Source organism: Phytophthora sojae (genome assembly GCF_000149755.1).
Source record: "Phytophthora sojae unplaced genomic scaffold PHYSOscaffold_7, whole genome shotgun sequence".
In the NCBI taxonomy this organism is placed as follows: domain Eukaryota; phylum Oomycota; class Peronosporomycetes; order Peronosporales; family Peronosporaceae; genus Phytophthora; species Phytophthora sojae.
Genome location: NW_009258121.1, coordinates 575,087 through 593,121, shown reverse-complemented (window position 1 = coordinate 593,121; position 18,035 = coordinate 575,087). Strand labels below are relative to the sequence as shown.

Genomic DNA, 18,035 nt, shown 5'->3' with positions numbered 1-18,035 from the left:
TGAACGATAATGGCGTTCAGTGAGCCTTACACAACAGCAAAATACTTGATAAAGCGATCCAGCCATTTTTCGAACGTTTAAATGTGACCAGCCATGTGTCTTTTATCCTCCAGCACACCCGGGCGTCTAACCGGAACGATGTGCTTGACCGCTCTATCTCCTTCGCTTGTCCCTTCTGAATTGGCTCGAGGCCGGCTGTGTGGGTGCTCGTGCCATATATTATAGGCATTAGTGGTTTTGGACAGCTAATACTGCAGAAGCATGTCCGGTCCCAAAGAAAAAAAACCGGGACAAGGCGTTACAAGAGTAGGGGACACACGTTACACCCAATCTTGGATCTCGGCATTCGGTTTCGAGCCGGGGATGTGTGATCCGAGAATGAGATTCCGCCTCCCGAAGAACTCTGGTTTTGAATCAGCGTCACATCCGAGGTATTTAGAACGATTTTAATGCAATGCTACGTCATTTGATTAAAGGTGCTTTAACACTGTCTGGCTGAAAAAAACCTACCGCTTTTCGGGATTTACATTTTTAAACTTCTTTAAAAGCGGTTAATGCCGCCATTGCGCTTATTAGACATGCCCGTGACTAACTTGAGACTACAACAAGTGGTGTTGCCTTCGTATGCCAATGTGTGTGCGTCTACAGTTGGGTAATATCCGCCCTTCAGCTTACTACATTCGCGTAGATTTAGCCAATTTGGCCCCTGGCATTTTAGAAATTCTTTCCAGCATAAATCAAAGCCCAAACCATGCCCTTACAGAATAGAATGTGATCTTACTAAACACATAATTTAAACTGCTAAACTGTCATGCAGTGGGTAGACATGGGCGGATGAAATGGCTTTTAAGTGGAAAAGCAACTTGACTCTTGCTGTCGCCACATTGCAACCTCACGGGCCAATCATATCGCTTGCATTAGGCACAACCAGACGCAATCGGCTAACGATCGGATTTGCATAATCAAAAGTTGAGGCCACCTTGCTACGCAAACGGCCCAATGCAAGTGTTTAACCTTCGATAGCTAGCGCTGTAGGGTGATCTTAACCACAGGACTATCTTCATTTCGAGTATCACGAAATATACTGTAAGATGGATTAAGCCCTGCGTTCCTTAGCAAAATATTTGACAATCTCAAAATCGACCGTGTCACGAAAACGGGCCATTTGCGGTAAGGTTTCCCCAATTAGCCAGTGTTAAATGGAGTTTTTCTTTTAAAAAGGCACCTAAACTTGTATGGCTAATAAATAACATGTCTGTACAAAACTTTTTGAGGAAAAAATGCTGCGTCTGCTTACAAATGGTGGCCGTTTTACTTGAACTCAATCTTCAAGTTATGATGCGGACTCGACACCGTCAAAGCTGTGCAACGGCATAAAAAAAGTAAGGTTAGATATGGCTGGCGGAAGTCGTATCTGCAGTGCTAATTTCGAAGAGCCACACGAAGGCGTAGTAAGTTGCTTGTCCAGTGTGAGTAGCAGTAGGCAAACACACAATACGTACGTCTCGACGCCAACCATTATGTCAGTGTATCCGAGGGTTCTACAGCTCCGAAGAGTGTTTATTCAGACAGTAAATTTTGCTGAATATATATTTGAACGTTAGTTGGACTCTAATTGCTGAACATGGATTGAGCATTGAGCAGCCATCAGGATGGGTTAACCCCATCCGCGCTAGACCATTTCCCTCAAAACGGCTTGCAACTATGTCCATTTCCACTCTCGATGTCTAGCCGAACGCAGCATTGAATGTTCGTTCCCAATTGATCGCAACGAAAGCCCTGCTGTTTCTTGCTGAAATATTTCGACAAAACCTGGAAGTCATGCACCGATATATGGTTGGGCTTCGCTGGAAGAAATATGTTTCGATAGAAACACGTCGACATGAGGCGTAACGGAACCAGATGAAGCAGCTAACAAGTCACTGAACCCGCGGCAACAAGTTCATCACTGCACGACTCGCTCATGAGGTTGCAGTCCCTCACCAGGTTTTGGCGACACTTAACAAGAATATATGACACTCGCTTCACGTAAGCTCGGGTTCGTTCAACTTCACCGGAGCCGCGATTAGGTGGAGCGACTACAGCTACGTTTGTAAGCAATTTGGTGTTTTGGTTGATAGCATTAAGAATGCACGCTGCGCACCAACGGGCGAGAACAAGTAGGCAGTAATAACGGACGGCATTCGAGAGAAAGTTCAGTGGCGTTGGTCGTGTTTATTTTCTTCAACAAACATCTTCAGTTCCACCATCGCATGGTTGTTGCGAGTGCGGGGCTAAAATTAAAGTGTTTACCTGACAAAGCCGTTGATCACCGCTGGTTCAATGAGAGTATCCCACCGGTCGAGCACCGCGCTCAAGGATTGTCATCCTACCCTGATGGGTTGTGCAGGACCTCGCAAAGTATAACCCGAGGGTATTATTCAGCGCGGGGTTGCCACCTTCCTGTGATACATAGTAAACAAAACTCAGCTGACGCTTTTGTAGTCAGATCCTAGGATTTAGACGATGTGCCAAGTGAGTTTGATAATGATGCTCGTCTTCAAGATTGGAGCCGTTACCCAACCAAAGCGTGGTGTGATTATGTCCGACTTAAACGCGGCGAGGACGCCAACATGGTAGTATTATCCTCAATAAAAATGCTAGATGGAATGTCATGGTTGGATACAGCTAACGTTTTGTCAGTGGTTGGTTGGCTTTAAAGCGTTGCATCGGAGTTTGGCGAGTAGGCGCAATGTGAGCGCGATGAAAGTGGATCTGATAGCGATGCAGACGAGCACCAGGTGGCGAGAGCTGTGTGTTAACTCCTATATTAGCCAGCTGTGTAGTGCTTGTACTGGACTGAATCGTTCGGAGTACCTGGAGAACTGCCTTCATCCCTAAACTAACTGTACCCCCCCCCCACCCACAACAACAAACAAATATACAAACAAACAAACAAACAAACAAACAAACGAAAATCCTAGATTATTTTGGGGGATTTTTAAGACCAGCTGTTTGCTAATACTAAACTCTCAGTAATATTATCATATTACCCCCAACAAAAATGAATCCAATTGACCAAAATTAAGCTCCAACTAGCACGTATTTATAGCGGGCATGCTGGTGGTGAGGCTACTAATCACGGAACACTCGATCCGGCTTGACAATTTTAGAAGGTCTTAGGGATCCTGTACAGCGTTCCGTGTTGGTCATTCCTTCTGGTACGCGCAGATGATCGGGCACTGACCCGCCAGAAAGTGCTTGACAGCGCTCTTGTGGTTCTCGATAGGGTTTATGTTGGGTAATACATGGGCAAGCAGCAGCTTCTGGCTAGATTGATTGCTCACACACGCGCGGAAGGTAGACAGAGGCCCAGGCTAAAACATTAATTCATTCTGGATTTTACCTCCTAGCTCACAGATCTCAACAGATTAAGAGTCTTGGCCTCTACCTATAGCTGGAAATGTCGCTACGTCGTTCCCCCCTTCATCGCCGCGCTCACGGGATCTCAAGATTCCTCGGAAGCTCCTCTCCACCCCCCGCTGCAGGTCACCCCAACGCCGAGGCTTCGTCAAGCTCGCCGGGCCGTGGTAGGACGTCAGGGACGGTCAGCGCACCGATCCCCTCCCGCCCCGCGCGAGGAAGAGCCCGGGTCACGTGATGGAAGCGTACACGGAGACCGGGAGATCGAAAACGACCGAGCGGTACGGCCACGTGGCGAGACCCAAAGCGGAGACCGGATGGGCGAAGGCCAGCAAGGTCACGCGGCGCCAGAAAGCTTCCCAGCCCCCACGCTACGCGACCGAGCTATTTTCCAGTTCCCAGAACTTCCAGCCAATGACCGCGCAGCTGGCGAATTATTGGTGTCTGGCTCCGACGTGGCGTCTCTTCCGCTGGGCGGCAAGCCCAGCAGGAAGAACATTACGGTCAAGTTGTTCTCGGGGTTTGTGGCGCCTGGGTCATTCGACTTTGGCGTCCGACGCTGGTAGCGCAAGTTTTTGGATCAGCTGTCGGACGCGCAGATTCTAGATGGTCATCGCTGGAGTGACGTTCGGTGCCGTAGCATCTTCGCGGCATCGCTCACTGGAAACGCGGTTGACAGGTATTCGGAGCTGCGCATGATGCATTCTGACCTCACCTTGTTGCGCGCTGGCTCTCGGCTAATCGAAAAGTACAAGTCCAAGTTGCCCGAGCAAGAGCTCATGAGCCGGATTATGCTGGAGCCCAAGCGTCGGCATGAACCGTGCCAAGAGTATGCCCAGCGCTTGCTAAACATGGCTGACTCCCTCCCTGGAGGCTTGGCTGTGGAAGCGAACGCGCGGCAGGCGATCCACTCGTTCATCAAGTGAGCCTACTATAAGTACTCCGACGAGTTGAAGTCATACGGCGGACGTCTCGCAGTCACGACACCTGCGGCCCAAAAGCTGCAGCTACTGGTGGATCATCTCCCCTACATGGCGGATAGTGATGGTCGCCTGCCTACAAAGCCAACGAGCCACCCAGTCGGGACCGGGGGGTTTAAGCGCCTGAGGGTGGAACCAGGTACGGCAGCAGTGAAGTCGGGTAACGCCGCAGCTATGCTAGTAGAACAGAAGCACAAGAAGGCTCACTCCGGAAACCGCCCACGCCACTAGGAGAGCGCAAGTCGCAAGAACCGAGAAGATATCCGCTGCTTTAACTGTAACCAGACCGGTCACTTTGCGCTAGACTGCCCCGACAAGAAGGGAAGAGACCAGACTTCAGCACGGTTACAAGGGAGTGCGGCTTCTGCATTGAACGAGGACAGAGCCTGAAGCGCTGGCGTCAGGTGGGAACGAGTTCTAATTGACTCGGGGGCGTCGTTCCTCCTGACGGGCCGGCTAAAAGACCTGACGTGCTTGCAAACTATCGACCCACCCGTAACGGTCACCGTCGCTGATGGAAGGGTTGTCCGGATCAGGACAGTTCTCAATGTTCGCGCTGTTGTTCGGTGCGGCAACAAACTAGAGACTCGCGAGCTGTCAATCCGGAACGTATATCACGTGCCCACACTGTCTGTTACTCTTCTGTCGGTGTCTCAACTAGTCCACAGTGGCTACATCGTCCGCGTCGCCGAAAATGAATGGAGTGTCATACACGGCAAAAAGCGCACCAAGGTTCTTCGCGCGCGAGAAGCCAATGGGGTCTATGAAGTCTACACTCCTGAGTCGGGCCTGATTCCAAGCGAAATTGGCTCGGCCCTGTTGGCTGCGCTCCGTACAAACGTATCTCTTGCTACCTGGCACGGTCGTCTGGGCCACCTGAACATGGCAGACTGCCGGAGACTGGCCGCCACGAAGGCAGTGCGTGGGGTCGTCATCTCTCAGGGGATAGAGCTTCCGGCGTGCAGGTTGTGCGCATTGGCAAAGGTCACGACGGCTACTGCGCCTGCAACGAGAAGTTCGAGTGAAGCGGCTGCTCGTGGCGAATGCCACGTCGATCTGAGTGGCCCAGTGAAGCGATCGTACCACGGAAGCGAATTCTTTATGGTGGTGGTGTGGCGCGAGTGCATCCGAGTTTACGGTCTGCGCAGCAAGGACGAAGCCAGCGCGAAAACAGCGGAGTTTCTAACGTTCATCGAGAGACAAGCGGAAGTTCCTGCTGCGAGCATCAAAACTGTGCGGACGGATGGCGGGACAGAGTTTATCGGAGCTGACTTTCGCAAGCTGGTGGTAGATGAAGGCCTCCGCCACCAGCACACCACGCGCTGTCGCAGCAGTCAAAATGGGGTTGCTGAAAGAGCTATACGCACAGTGACTGAAATGGCAGCCGCCATGTTGATCAACAGCCACCTTCCTCATTATCTTTAGGAAGATGCTTTCCAGCACGCTACATACATCAGAAACCGGATTCCGAGGCGAGGGTCATCCATTACGCCGCACGAGCGCATATTTGGAACCAAACCATCTCTGGCGGGGATTCCTATCTTCGGTCAGACGGCCGTCGTTCAAACTCCAGAACCAATCCGACGAAAGAATGTCCGTTTCGATGGGCGAGGCAGCATTGGCGGGTTCGTGGGCTTCAGTGAGGAAATACGGGGCTATCGGGTCTACATTCCAGGGCAAGGACGCCCTAAGAAACTACGGACGTAATTATGCTGGACACAATGCTGGTGGACGAAGTCCTGCTAGATGACCGATATTAATCCCCTCGCTGATGAGCCACAAGATGCCGAAACAGGCGAAGAAATACCGCCCACGCAGTCGCAGCGCTTCAGAGCCGATGCATTTAGAGACCGCGAGAACGCTGCCGCTCGTCTTCGCGACACCAGCTGGTCTCAAAACAAAGTCGAACAAGTCAACGGAACCTCCTAATTGACGAGAAGAAGACGCTCGGAGCGGATATCAGCGAGGGCCGTGAACGCTGCTTTCATTTGTTTAGCAGAGATCATCCGCGAACCGCTCACTCCCACGTCGATCCCCCCAATGGCCGCAATGGGAACGTGCCATCCGCGCAGAGCTGAAGGCCTTGGCAGATAATGGCACTTACGTCCTAGTGGCCCTCCTGCAGGAGCCCATGTCCTCGGTAACACCGTACAATTCCGCGTCAAGACTGGTCCAGACGGAGAAAAAATTCAGTTCAAGGCACGAGTCTGTGCTCGAGGTGACAAGCAAGTTTTCCTGATTGACTACGTCGAGACTCGCGCGTCTGTCACCGATTTGGTGTGTGTACGGATATGTTTCATCATTGCGACCAAGTACAAGATGGTGATTCGACAGGGCGACGTCCCGGCCGCGTATTTGAAGGCAACGCTGAAAGAAACTGTGTACGTCCGCCAAGTAAAAGGGCTCGAAGTACCGGGACAAGAGAGCAAGGTCTGGCGGATTCGGAGGGCACTTTACGGCCTCAAGCAGGCAGGTCGCGAGTGGAACCGCGAAATCGACTCGTACCTAAAGAGCTATGGACTGACGGCAACTACAGGTGATGCTTGTCTTTATTACATGTGGGTGGTTAACGGGTTGCTGTTAGTATGTCTCTACGTCGATGATATTTTAGTGGCGCATCCTAGTGAAGCTCAAGTTCTCAGATTAATGGCGGCGCTCAGTCTGAAGTACAACGTCAAGGGCATGGGCGAACCGTCTCAGTTTCTGGGTGTGTGTGTGGATCGGAGAGAGGCTGGGGCAATTCAACTCTCACGAATCTACATTGAAGAAATGCTGCACCGCTTCGCCATGAAACCTGTACGCGAAACACACACACCGATGGTACCTAACACAAGGCTAGATCAGCTAGTGACTGGGCGCTTGGAAGACGAAGCCTCAGAGATGAAGCGGGTGCCTTTCCGAGAGGCCGTCGGCAGCCTTTTATACCTGGCAAGTGTCTTCAGACCCGACATCATCTTCACGGTCACCCAGCTTGCTCGTCACTGCGCAAAATCGACCAAAACGGCGTGGAATGTCGTCAAGTACCTGTTTCGATACCTCTCTGGTACCCAAGAACTCACGCTGATGCTGAAACCTGATCAAGTTGATATTCGCGTTGCGACCGACGCCGACTTCGCCAACGACCGCGTGGACCGCAAGTCCGTGTCTGCCCACGTTATATTTTTATTCGGTGCTCCGGTCGCATGGGGTTCCGTGAAACAAAGTGTCGTCGCTCAATCGAGCACGGCTGCGGAATTCATTTCTGCCAACGATCGTCTCCTCCAAGTTGAATGGATCAAGCTCCTCGTGGACGAAATCTTTGCTGGTCATGCTGAGAAGATCAAGCTCACTCTGAACATTCCAGCAATCCACCGCATCAAGCGCGAAGGATCGTCAAATTCCCAGAAGGCGGTAGACATCCGCTTCCACGCGCTGAAAGCCTCCTGGACCAAGGGCACTATGGCGCTCGAGTACGTTTCTAGTGGCGAGAATGCTGCGGACCTGCTCACGAAGGCATTACCGCTCACCCAGCTCAGGTACAAGCGCGGCCTGTGCGGCCTTAGCTAAACGCTCTTCGGGTGACGACCCAGGAAGCTGCGCTTGCGGGGGGGGGGTGTTGTGTAATGCATGGGCAGCAGCAGCTTCTGCCATCGACGCCTTCGTGTTCTTCATCGCGTTCAGTTCTTATTGGGCGAGGCGCTTCATCACACGACTCCGAAAGGTCGTTTTCTAGTTCTAATAATGGTAACGTGCATTTTCTATATACACCTTGTATTAGTAACGAATCAAATTCAGGTTATAGGGTTTACATTGTCCATCCGCTATCTTTACTGTAAAAATATATAGATACTATTTTGAGCGGGAGACAGATTGAACACCAGAAGGTTTGTATAGCTTAGAACTTTGGTGCTATGCGCATAATTTCTGGTTCTAGTTCGCTGCTGCAAATGGTACACAGCTCCGTACCCCCCCCCCCCCGCAAAAGAAAGTCCGGTCGTCCAAAACGTCGAGAGACTACCATGTGCTGACGTTGCAAGCACCCGTTAATTAAGTACTCCCACGAAGCTAAAATACCACCTGTTACCGTAATCTGGTTGTGACCACCCAAAGAGACGGCAAAACGAGCTAAGCGACTAACAAGCAAGGATCTAGGTTCGAGAGTCGAAATTTACTAACAAAACATACTAATCCTGGATCAGACCGGTATGCACTTCCCCATCAGGGTCGACTTGATGCGATCACGACCAAGGCCCAGATCCGCGGAAGAAGATCCCAGATCTTCGTTGCTCGACCAGCCCGAAGCTAATCAGAGTGTCGGTTTCAGGCGAAGGCGCTGCGAGACGTATTTTTAGTCTAGTCCCGGTCGTGGGTGTCATACAGCCGAAGCAGATTGGTGGTCCGAAGGTTCCAATCTCGTCTCCCTGTACTACTGGCAACGCGCTGACGCCGGGAAAGAACCTGCTTGGTCACCAAAAACACTCTAACATTCCTGTGGGTACGCACCCTGCCTCAGACAGGAGAACAACAACATCAACTTAACCCACCGGCGACGATAAGATGAATATAGAAAAATTGTATATCAGCGGGATAGGGTAAGCGAGGTCCCCAGCGGCCGGCGCCGCCCTTCGGACTCCATCGACTTTCAATCTCATCGGTTAGATTTATCCCATCAAAAGTCGGCTAAGGCCTTAATTCTGAGCGGGTTCAACACTGAGCATGAAAAACATTGGCGTAAATTGTCCTAAAGATCGAGATCCCATCTGTAGAGAATCCAAATCAGATTGTTGTGAAACATGAGCGAAAAATTGTGGCACTAATAAACTCACTCTTGCAGCTACAAGAGTCCTGTTGATCTTGCTCTGGATGGCCCAGTTCAACAACGCGGCAGTAGTCCCTCACGAGCCTGCCGATACCGCGGCGTCAAGGTTACATCGGTAACCTGCCGTTGTAGTGCGGCGGAGTGACCTAGATAACACCAGCGATCTGTCCATCTACAGCATTGGTGTATCACATGGACGGAGCGGGCGCATAGAGCCCTTCTAATATAAGCGCCTAGAACGAGTAGAAAGCGCTGCGCAAGTGCTGCAGCGTCAAAATATAGTGTGTCATATGAAGCTGCCATTATTATTCCGGTACCGTGCATGCTCCCCACACGTGTTGACCGGATTGCTGTTACTCTTGATGCTCCGAGACTTCTGCGCCATGATCTCTAACCGCTGTTTGTCTTTAGCACAGTTTGGTGCCTTCCTAATATGCAGTTCCGATGTAAGGGTATGCTACTTTGCTAGCACCAGTTTCATGTTTGAGCGGACCGCAAAAGCTGCCGAGTCAGAGGCGACAAGCTAACAAAACCTGGATTAGGTTGCTATGCGACCTCTTTGGTCTATACGAGAGATACATGACGAGAACAATCAAGCATCGTCTTTAGCCGTTTCTTTCCGGCGTCTACTCTGCCGAAGTCGCTGAGGCACGTGCTTCTACTGATTTTGGTTTGAACTTGATGAAGCGACGTTGGCCGTGGCCAGGTGGTCACGTGGTCATGTCTGTTGGCTATTGTATGACCAACCACGTCAACTTTGCTTCGCCGATTTGTCAATATTGGCATATTTGTGTTGATCTGACTGAATTGACATAACATCAGACATGTCGACATTGACCTATTTGACTAGGTTTTTGTATGGATTTATGTCGTAATTGACTCCGATATGACAGCAGTGAGATGTTTGTCTTGGTTTCAGTAAAAATCAATGCAAACAAGTGGGTGTATTGTTCCGTTACTCCATGAATCTGATGGAGTTATCAGGGGACGCGAACGGGATGGCCGTGTCGGGCATGTTGGGGTCAGTGCGCGAGCCGCAAATATCGGGCATGTTGGGAACCGCCGGTATGTCGGCAGCCACGGGAGTGCCACCCTTCCAGGGTTATCAGGGCCAAGCACGCGATGATCAAGTCGGACATGTCGAGGTCGGCGAGCGTGCCGTCCGTCCCAGGCATATTAAGAGCCGCCGGGATGTAGGCGGTGCCGGGCATGTAGGGGACCGCGGGCGTAGCATCCTTGGTGGGTTAACCAGGGCCATGCACGGGGTAGTCGAGTCGGGCATGATGGGATCCTCGGGCATGTCGTCCGTTTCGGGCATGGCGGCGGCCTCGGGCAACAGGCATGGCGGCGGCCTCGGGCAACAGGCATGGCGGGGGCATCGGCCATGTCGGCGGCCTCGGGTATGGCGGTGGCCTCGGCCACGGTGTGCACGCTTTCGAGCGTGGTCCTCAAGCTAGGACGGCCGGCGGCTATGATCAGGTGCCGCCGGTGTCCGGCACCTCGGCCAAAATGGGTTCTTTTGTTGGTAAGCAAAATGCTGGACGATCTAGTTTGAGGTACTACGACTTCCACACCTAAGCTACGTTATGCACGTCACGCGATCACTTCAACGTGCGGATCTTCGTCACTTTCGCGCCATGCGGATCCTGCTGCCATGAAACAAGTCCACCAATCATCGCATGTATTCCAACGATTCCACCAATGATCATCAATTACTCCTAAAATAACCAATAGATTTGCTTACAATTTTCCCCCGGGTTCGGAATCAGACGCGTCTTCGTGAGCGTATGAACGGAACCGAACCTCGCCGCCGCTCCGTATCGGTAGCTCATTTCTCAAAACGCTGACAAACGCTCAAGTGTCTCCAATATCGTGGTCACGCCATGACCAACGTGGACGCCATTCACGAGGCCTCCGCCATGCCTGTTGCCCGAGGCCGCCGTTATGTCCGATGCCCCCGCCATGCTCGTTGCTCAAGGCCACTGGCATGCCTGACTCCGACACCACGCTCGAGGCCGCCGGTATGCCCGACGCCCCCGCTATGCCCCACTCCGACGCCACGCCCGAGGCCGCCGACATTCTCGACCCAGACGTCGTGCCCCAGGACCCCATCATGGCCGTCTCCGCCATCACAGTCAAATGTCATCCGGGACGCCAGCATGGACGCCATGGGTGTGACCCCCGATATGGCCGGCGCCGTCGCCATGCTGGCGGCCCCCAACAAATTCGAAATGGTCAATATGCCCGCATCTCCACTCCCGCCCAACACGGACGGCCATATACAAGGTTTTGAGCTAGCCCCAATGTACTCCATGCTCCCGTTCCAGTATGACCGGTACTCTTGTGGCCCACGACCAGCCTGGCACGGACGCGATATCCGTGGCCCCCAACTAGGCCGACTCGAACTCCATGACCCCGTGCCCCGCCCGCCCGACGAACGCCATGTCGATTCGCTATCAGCGCAACATGCAGGCGATCGAATGAGTTTCATGCCATTTTGAGCTAATAATTTAGATTTGCGGAGTGACAGAACAATATACCCACTTGTTTGCATGATCTATACTGAAACAAAGACAAACATCTCAATGTTGTCATATCGGAGTCAATAACGGCATAAAGTCCATACAAAAACCTAGTCAAACATATCAATGTCTCCTCATGACAATCACTGTATTCAAATCAAGACAGGCGTGTCAATGTTGACAAGTCGGCGAAGCAACATTGACAAGGTTGACCATACAAAAGCCAATACATATAACCACCTGGCCACAATCAACGCTGCTCCATAAGCTCACACCAAACCGAAATCAAATTTGTTTCCATTGTCTTGAGATCGAGTCTTCTTTATAGATAAGCAGCCAGATATGTCAATCACTAACGTCATGTTATTATTTTCGGGTGGTCTCTAGCAGAGCTGCTGGCACAGCAGTTTTGCCCGGGTGTGTCCAACGCCATAGACCGGAAGAAGCACCGTGGGCAGATCCCCTTCTGGAGCTCGACGTTAGCCGCCAACATCAGCGGCGGTACGATAGGATATCAATACAAGAAGCTTAAGACCATCCGCGCTGCATATTTGCCTAGCAAATTCCCGGTGATCACATCTACAAGCTCTCAGCGCCTCATAAACGTCATGCGTCTAGGAAAAGGTATGATCTTCTTCCCCATCTGTTCACGCGTAAAGTACTTCGTGAAAGTATGGGCAGCATTGGTCACAGCACGACGCCTACCCAAGACAAGCCCATACCGCATGGGGCCTTAGTCGAGACGTGCAGGTATGCACCAAAAGCTATGGGCCTGCGAGCGCCTAATACACGAGCGACGCTATGGCCGCATTACTGGTGATGATAATGCGCGGTCCACCTCTCACTTTTTTTCAAAAAAAATACATTAGGTTGAAGCGCTAAAATGTGGCGCTCATGTTGCACTTTCAAACGTAAAACCATGCGTGACGCCCAATCGAGGCGCGAACGAGTTCGCGCGCGCGAAATCCGCAAAGTAATTTGATTAGTCGGAACCACGTCGGCGGGATCTCGAAAGGTTGCCACGCCTGTGTGGCTTGAAACGGCACTTTTCCCCGAGGTTTTTCTTATCCCTGCAAAATCGGGTTGACGGTCGCCGGTGGGTTAACAAAGTATCGCATTATACACCTAATACCGATATAAATCATTTCCAGGATCCTTATTGTAGGCTTACCTCCGCAATATATAAAATAGTGTATGCACGATATATAATCGAAAATTTTATGCCCAGGCTTTCACAATACATTATTTACCTTTAGTTGATGGGGCAGGAGGCCGGGGACGAACCTCAGGTGCACAGGCCTCCTCAAGTTTCATGGCCCCATCAAAACAAGCGAAGTACGCGTAAAGGAATAATATGACATGCAAATACCCGTCTAGGTACACAGCGACTGGCGTCAACAAAAATGTCAGCTGTATTTACTACCTCCGTACGGAAAAATTATCGACATTTGAGGAATGATGGTCTATTTAGTGTAGCACACACATATATCTTCAAATTGTTGTTTTAGACAGGTATTAAGTCTAGCAAAATTTATCCAATATCATGGCCTCTTTGACAATTGCAGCATCGCAAATGAGAAACTTAGGAAGCTTTCCTTTACGACGCAACTTTGCCTTTCCGAGATGAGGCAGTTTGTACACATTGCCGCCCTTGCAGGCAAGTACACACTCCATAACTAGTTGTAGAGTGAGAAATATGTTTTCAAGCTTCTGTTTATCTAAGTTTCTGAACGATGCCTCTACAACCTCTATCAGCTGCTGAGTAGTCGCAAGTACGTCTTGTACTGTAGCGCCTGGATAGCTGAGACGTAGCCCAAGTCAAGGCAATTAAAATTGGGAGAGTTTGGCGGCTGAAACAGAAGCCGAATATCCCACCCATCCCGCTTACCTTCCCGATGTACATCGGGATCTGTTGGTTGTATATGGGGAGTAGCGTTGTCTTGCTAAACGTAGATGATTTTCCCTCTGTCCTTGCGCCGCCACTTCGCGCGTATCGCAACGAACACATAGTCGAGAAGAAAATGTTTGCACACTTCACTGATCACAGACTTGATGTTCTTCCTCAACAGTGTTCCCTTGGCCCTATTCCTGCTGGTGCGCTCGGCTACGTAGTTCTCTGCAAACGGCCACAGTCCAATTTTGCCGTCAAACTCTGTCTTCCTGTGAGGGTCCCATCTGTGATACCACGAAAACACAATCACAAAATTAGGTCACGTAAAAAATAATTTTGAGAGGGTTTAAAACACATCGCATTTTACCTTGGTCGAGCGCCAGCAGCGAGGAACATGGTCTTCTCAATGTGTCGAGCGCTGTGTCTGTGGCGTTGCGGTGCTTTCTCTCCCTTCTCCAAGTAGTATCGCCGGGTCTTCTTGTCGTGGTTGAACCACTTCTCGTCCACGTGGACGATGTTGAGCAAGGGGTCGAAGGCGTGGCCCACTACGTCTCCATGCTTATCAACGTCGTCGTCGAGGAAGGAGAGCGCGTACTGGGCACGCCGAAGCCTGTAAGCCTCGGTGAGAACAGGTTTGATTGTTGTAGACCTTGCGGCGACGTCCCGACTCGCCAGTAGGCGCTGAATCACACTGATAGAGACCTTAATGCTGAGAGAGGTGGCGCAGATGGCTCAACTGGGACCGCTTGGAGCTTCTTCTTGATCTCGTCCTTGTTTTAGCCTTTCCTTCCGCAGTTACCCTTGTACTTTTCGTTGACACTCGGGCTCGTCTATGCATCACTCGTCGGCTGCGAGGAGGCAGTGTGTACACTCTTACCCACGTTTACCTGTCCTACCCTGTTGACCGCTCCAGGGGGGAGGGTCCCCGAATAACATGTCCACATTTTAGGACGTCTGCATTGACCCAATAACTGGGAATAGGTTTGGAGGAGGTTCGTGCTCATTTCGGATTATAGATGTATAACTAAACCTGCCAGATATGAATATGGACTGGCTCGCGCGGCTACAACCGAACAGTGCCGCATGTACCCATTCAAGGAAGTGTACAGGCAATCCTCCGTCACACCGCGCATGTGCTTGATATGGCTCTAGATGCGAATCTCCTAAACGCCTTCAATAGTATTCGTGTGTGTGAGCAAAATGAAGCGTAGGATTAGCCCAGCTGTGCGTGTAGTGTATACTCGGCAGTGCTCGATTGATTTTCAAGTGTGTGCTCTTTCCCATCTCGTTTACAGGTATAAATACCAAACATATTTAACATAATAAGCGTGCAAGAACCTTCATAAGGTCCCTACCACTTATCGAGGCTTGATAAACTGCATAATTTTCGGTGGGAGCCTTGCCTTAGTCTTTCTGGTGTACACAACTTCGTCCAGCGCCCCACCCCAAAAAAAATAAAAAAAATAAAAAGCCAAAAAATAAATAAATAAAATAAAAAGCCTCGTAGGGGCGCACACGATGATACGGCTTCAATTACCAGATTAGCTTCATCTATTTCGACGACTTGACCCTCCTTACCAATCTATTCGTTAGCCATTAGTGTTATTGCAAAATTCGAACCCAAAACAATAATTCTGCCCACGTATTCATTTTAATTGAGTTTAATTTTGCATAAAATCATTCTTTTCGGGAAATCATGTCTCTTTTAGCGAGCATTACAGGTAGTATAATAAATGGCCAACGTTTCTTTTGCTTATACCGTGTTAAGTGCGTCCAGCCAGTTAAGCTTTTTGATAAGTGGTCAATATTGCGCATCTCATGAAGTGTCGGGTGGTTCCGAACTGAGATTTGAATCGAACTTAATTATGTAGGAAGGAATACAAGCTCGACTAACGAATTGAAGTGAAACCAAAAGTTCTTTCTGAATGATTTCGTCATGGTTTAGGCTAAAACCTAGAGAATATTTGTTATGAAAACATAGGTAGGATCACCTGTCTAACAGTAAATTGTCTGAACGCGTACACTCTCCTTGGAGCACGTTGAGCGACCGAAGGCGTACCAGTTGTGGGTGGTGAGCTCGGAGGCATCCGCCAGCTCGCTTCCTGGCCGTGTCCAATACGCACGCAACAAGCCAGCAGGAGACACATGGGAATGCGAAGGCGGAACTTGGTATTGTTAAAGATCGGGATTGGAAGCATACCAGCCTAGTAGTAAGTAGCAGCACATTACTTCGGCAGTATGAGCTTTATTTCACAATGCCTTACCGTAATTCACTTACTGGGTAGTTCCGGAGTACATCAACATCACACTCGTATATGGACAGCTCCATATGGATTAAAGAACAGAACAAACCTCACACACTCGTCATGATGCATTTGGCACAGCTCAGCTCACAACTCATTGCTGATTTGCTTTTTTCGCTAGGTATTTTTGCGGGTGCACGGAGTTGACCTGGGAAAGATCAATACACACCGCCGAGTTAGAACCGCCGGCTTGCGGAGCGGGTGCACGTTATTGTGTTGTTTTTGGTGTACAGCATGTAAACGATGGTGGACCAGCCCAACTTATTGGCGGTGAATAAATATATTTCTGAATATCACCCCGAGATGTGCGCTGGTTGTGGAGACACCATACACTCGGCGCATTGTAGATTGTTCCGATTATTCGGAGCTGTGCACATGAGAATGATTGGTTTACGCGTACGCTCCGAAAGTACTGAGAAGAAATAAGCTTGAGAATCCGGGGCAATCTTACCTCTTTCTGCGATATGGTAAAGAATGAATGACGTTTCGTGCGCTGGACTGGAAAACCGGAAGTGTGAAGGAGTTAATGACGGGGGACTTCGCTGCGAATTGGGCAGTGGGGCATGAAATATGTTGCCCTGCTTAATTAATATAAGAGTTAAAAGTATAAGCTCCCGCCTCAAATTCCTACGTTAGATAGGAGGACTTGGCATCGCGAAGCCATGCACGAAACCCTCTTGGAGACCAGAAAATGATCAATGTGAGGGTGCCCGTCGTGATAAGCGGCATTGCAGTGAATACTTCCGACTCCACATTGGTTGATGCACCGATCGATGTGGGCGTACCGGCGTTGGTCAATATTCATAAAGGCGGCGCATTGACGTGAGTCCGACGTGTGCTGATGCGGCTGTAGCTCGGTAGTCGCGTGCGCGCGGGCTACGGGACGTGGATCAACAGGTGAATACTGATAGAGGAGATGGTGCAGAGGCGTAGTGAACCTGTCTAACCGCAACTGTTCTACACCTGAGGGGGAGTCTTACCGCAGTGCCTTTGCGCCCTCTCAAACCTCGCGAGCTCTTAGGCAGATGATATGCGCAGTGGTATGTGCAATAGTCCAGACTCCAGTGCGTCCGATGTTATTGCGACTGGTTATCCGATGGAGGACTTTTCTCGGTCAATGGTAGTTGGAACAGAATATGGTAGTGTTGCGTGAAGTAGTAGTTTTGTGTGCTTGTCATCAGTATCGGAGGGGATGGCATTACAGCCTTCTTCTTCCTTCACATCCCTCAGCTTATCGTTTCCGCCAGTAAGCGCTGGCTTCTTTCCATTTGAGTTTCCCTTGGTTGTCCTTTGAATTATCCACCAAAGTCTAGAAAGCAGATCCTTTGAATCTTTTTATATTCACTATGGTTTACAGTGAAGTAGCTTATACGGCGCAACACTCCCACTACAGATGTTAGTGCGTCTCTCGCAAAATCGCTATCCGCCATCGACTTCAACGCCACTCTCAGATTATTCCGTGTCGCACACTATCAGGTTGTCCAAGATATGCTTGTCATAAGCAGTGCAGATATCCAACATAAATCCGGTCTGTTCAAACTAATATCCATAATATACCGTATTTGTTGGGGGGAGAACATTTCCCATAGCGTTCCCTCCGCAATTTGCGTTTGCTTCTCACTCTCTATTCTGTCTTCGCACCACACAAGTGCAGGCCCCGACGCAAACTCTAAAAGGGGGAATGCCGTAAGCCGTTTACATGGCTACGACTGTGACAGAGCCCTGAAGGTTAACATTCAGCTAACCGCCCAACTGGGGGCACTGGAAACGGAATTATCGTTATTTCAAGGACCTCGCGGTTATCCAGACTTTGCCCCAGCGTTTTTCCGCCGGTGACAGCTGAGAGAGCTCGAGAATGAATCTTGCTAAACGCTCTTCCGACTAATGCATGTACCAGCAAGTATTCATACATAACCTGTCATTGATTACCTTTGTTCCTTTTCATTCGCGGAGCTGGCATCTGTATATCGTTCTACCTTAATAGTGCTATTTCCAGTGTACTCTAAGCCATTCTTCAACATTCCTTCAAGTATTTTGTACTCGCTGAGCCGCTCGTCAATGAGTCTTATTATAGCATGATAAGTTATTGCTCAGCTCTCTTACAGCTCTAACTATATCAGGTCTAGTGCATCTTACTAA

General features: G+C 50.1%; 3 protein-coding genes across 3 annotated transcripts; all 3 read left to right on the top strand.

Moving 5' to 3' along the window:
- Nucleotides 1-4,004: 4,004 nt before the first annotated feature.
- On the top strand, nucleotides 4,005-4,328 carry PHYSODRAFT_517965 (hypothetical protein; the record flags this gene model as incomplete). The annotated part of the gene is made up of 1 exon (XM_009533689.1): nucleotides 4,005-4,328. A coding segment is annotated over one exon (324 nt), but the record flags the coding sequence as incomplete, so codon positions are not given.
- Nucleotides 4,329-4,988: 660 nt separating this feature from the next.
- Nucleotides 4,989-5,318, top strand: PHYSODRAFT_435237 (hypothetical protein; the record flags this gene model as incomplete). The annotated part of the gene is made up of 1 exon (XM_009533688.1): nucleotides 4,989-5,318. A coding segment is annotated over one exon (330 nt), but the record flags the coding sequence as incomplete, so codon positions are not given.
- A 5,203-nt stretch (nucleotides 5,319-10,521) lies between these two features.
- PHYSODRAFT_250706 (hypothetical protein) lies at nucleotides 10,522-11,664 on the top strand (the record flags this gene model as incomplete). The annotated part of the gene is made up of 3 exons (XM_009533687.1): nucleotides 10,522-10,705; nucleotides 11,091-11,314; nucleotides 11,575-11,664. The coding sequence occupies 3 exons, from the start codon at nucleotides 10,522-10,524 to the stop codon at nucleotides 11,662-11,664; spliced, it is 498 nt and encodes a 165-aa protein (XP_009531982.1).
- Between the last annotated feature and the right edge of the window lie 6,371 nt (nucleotides 11,665-18,035).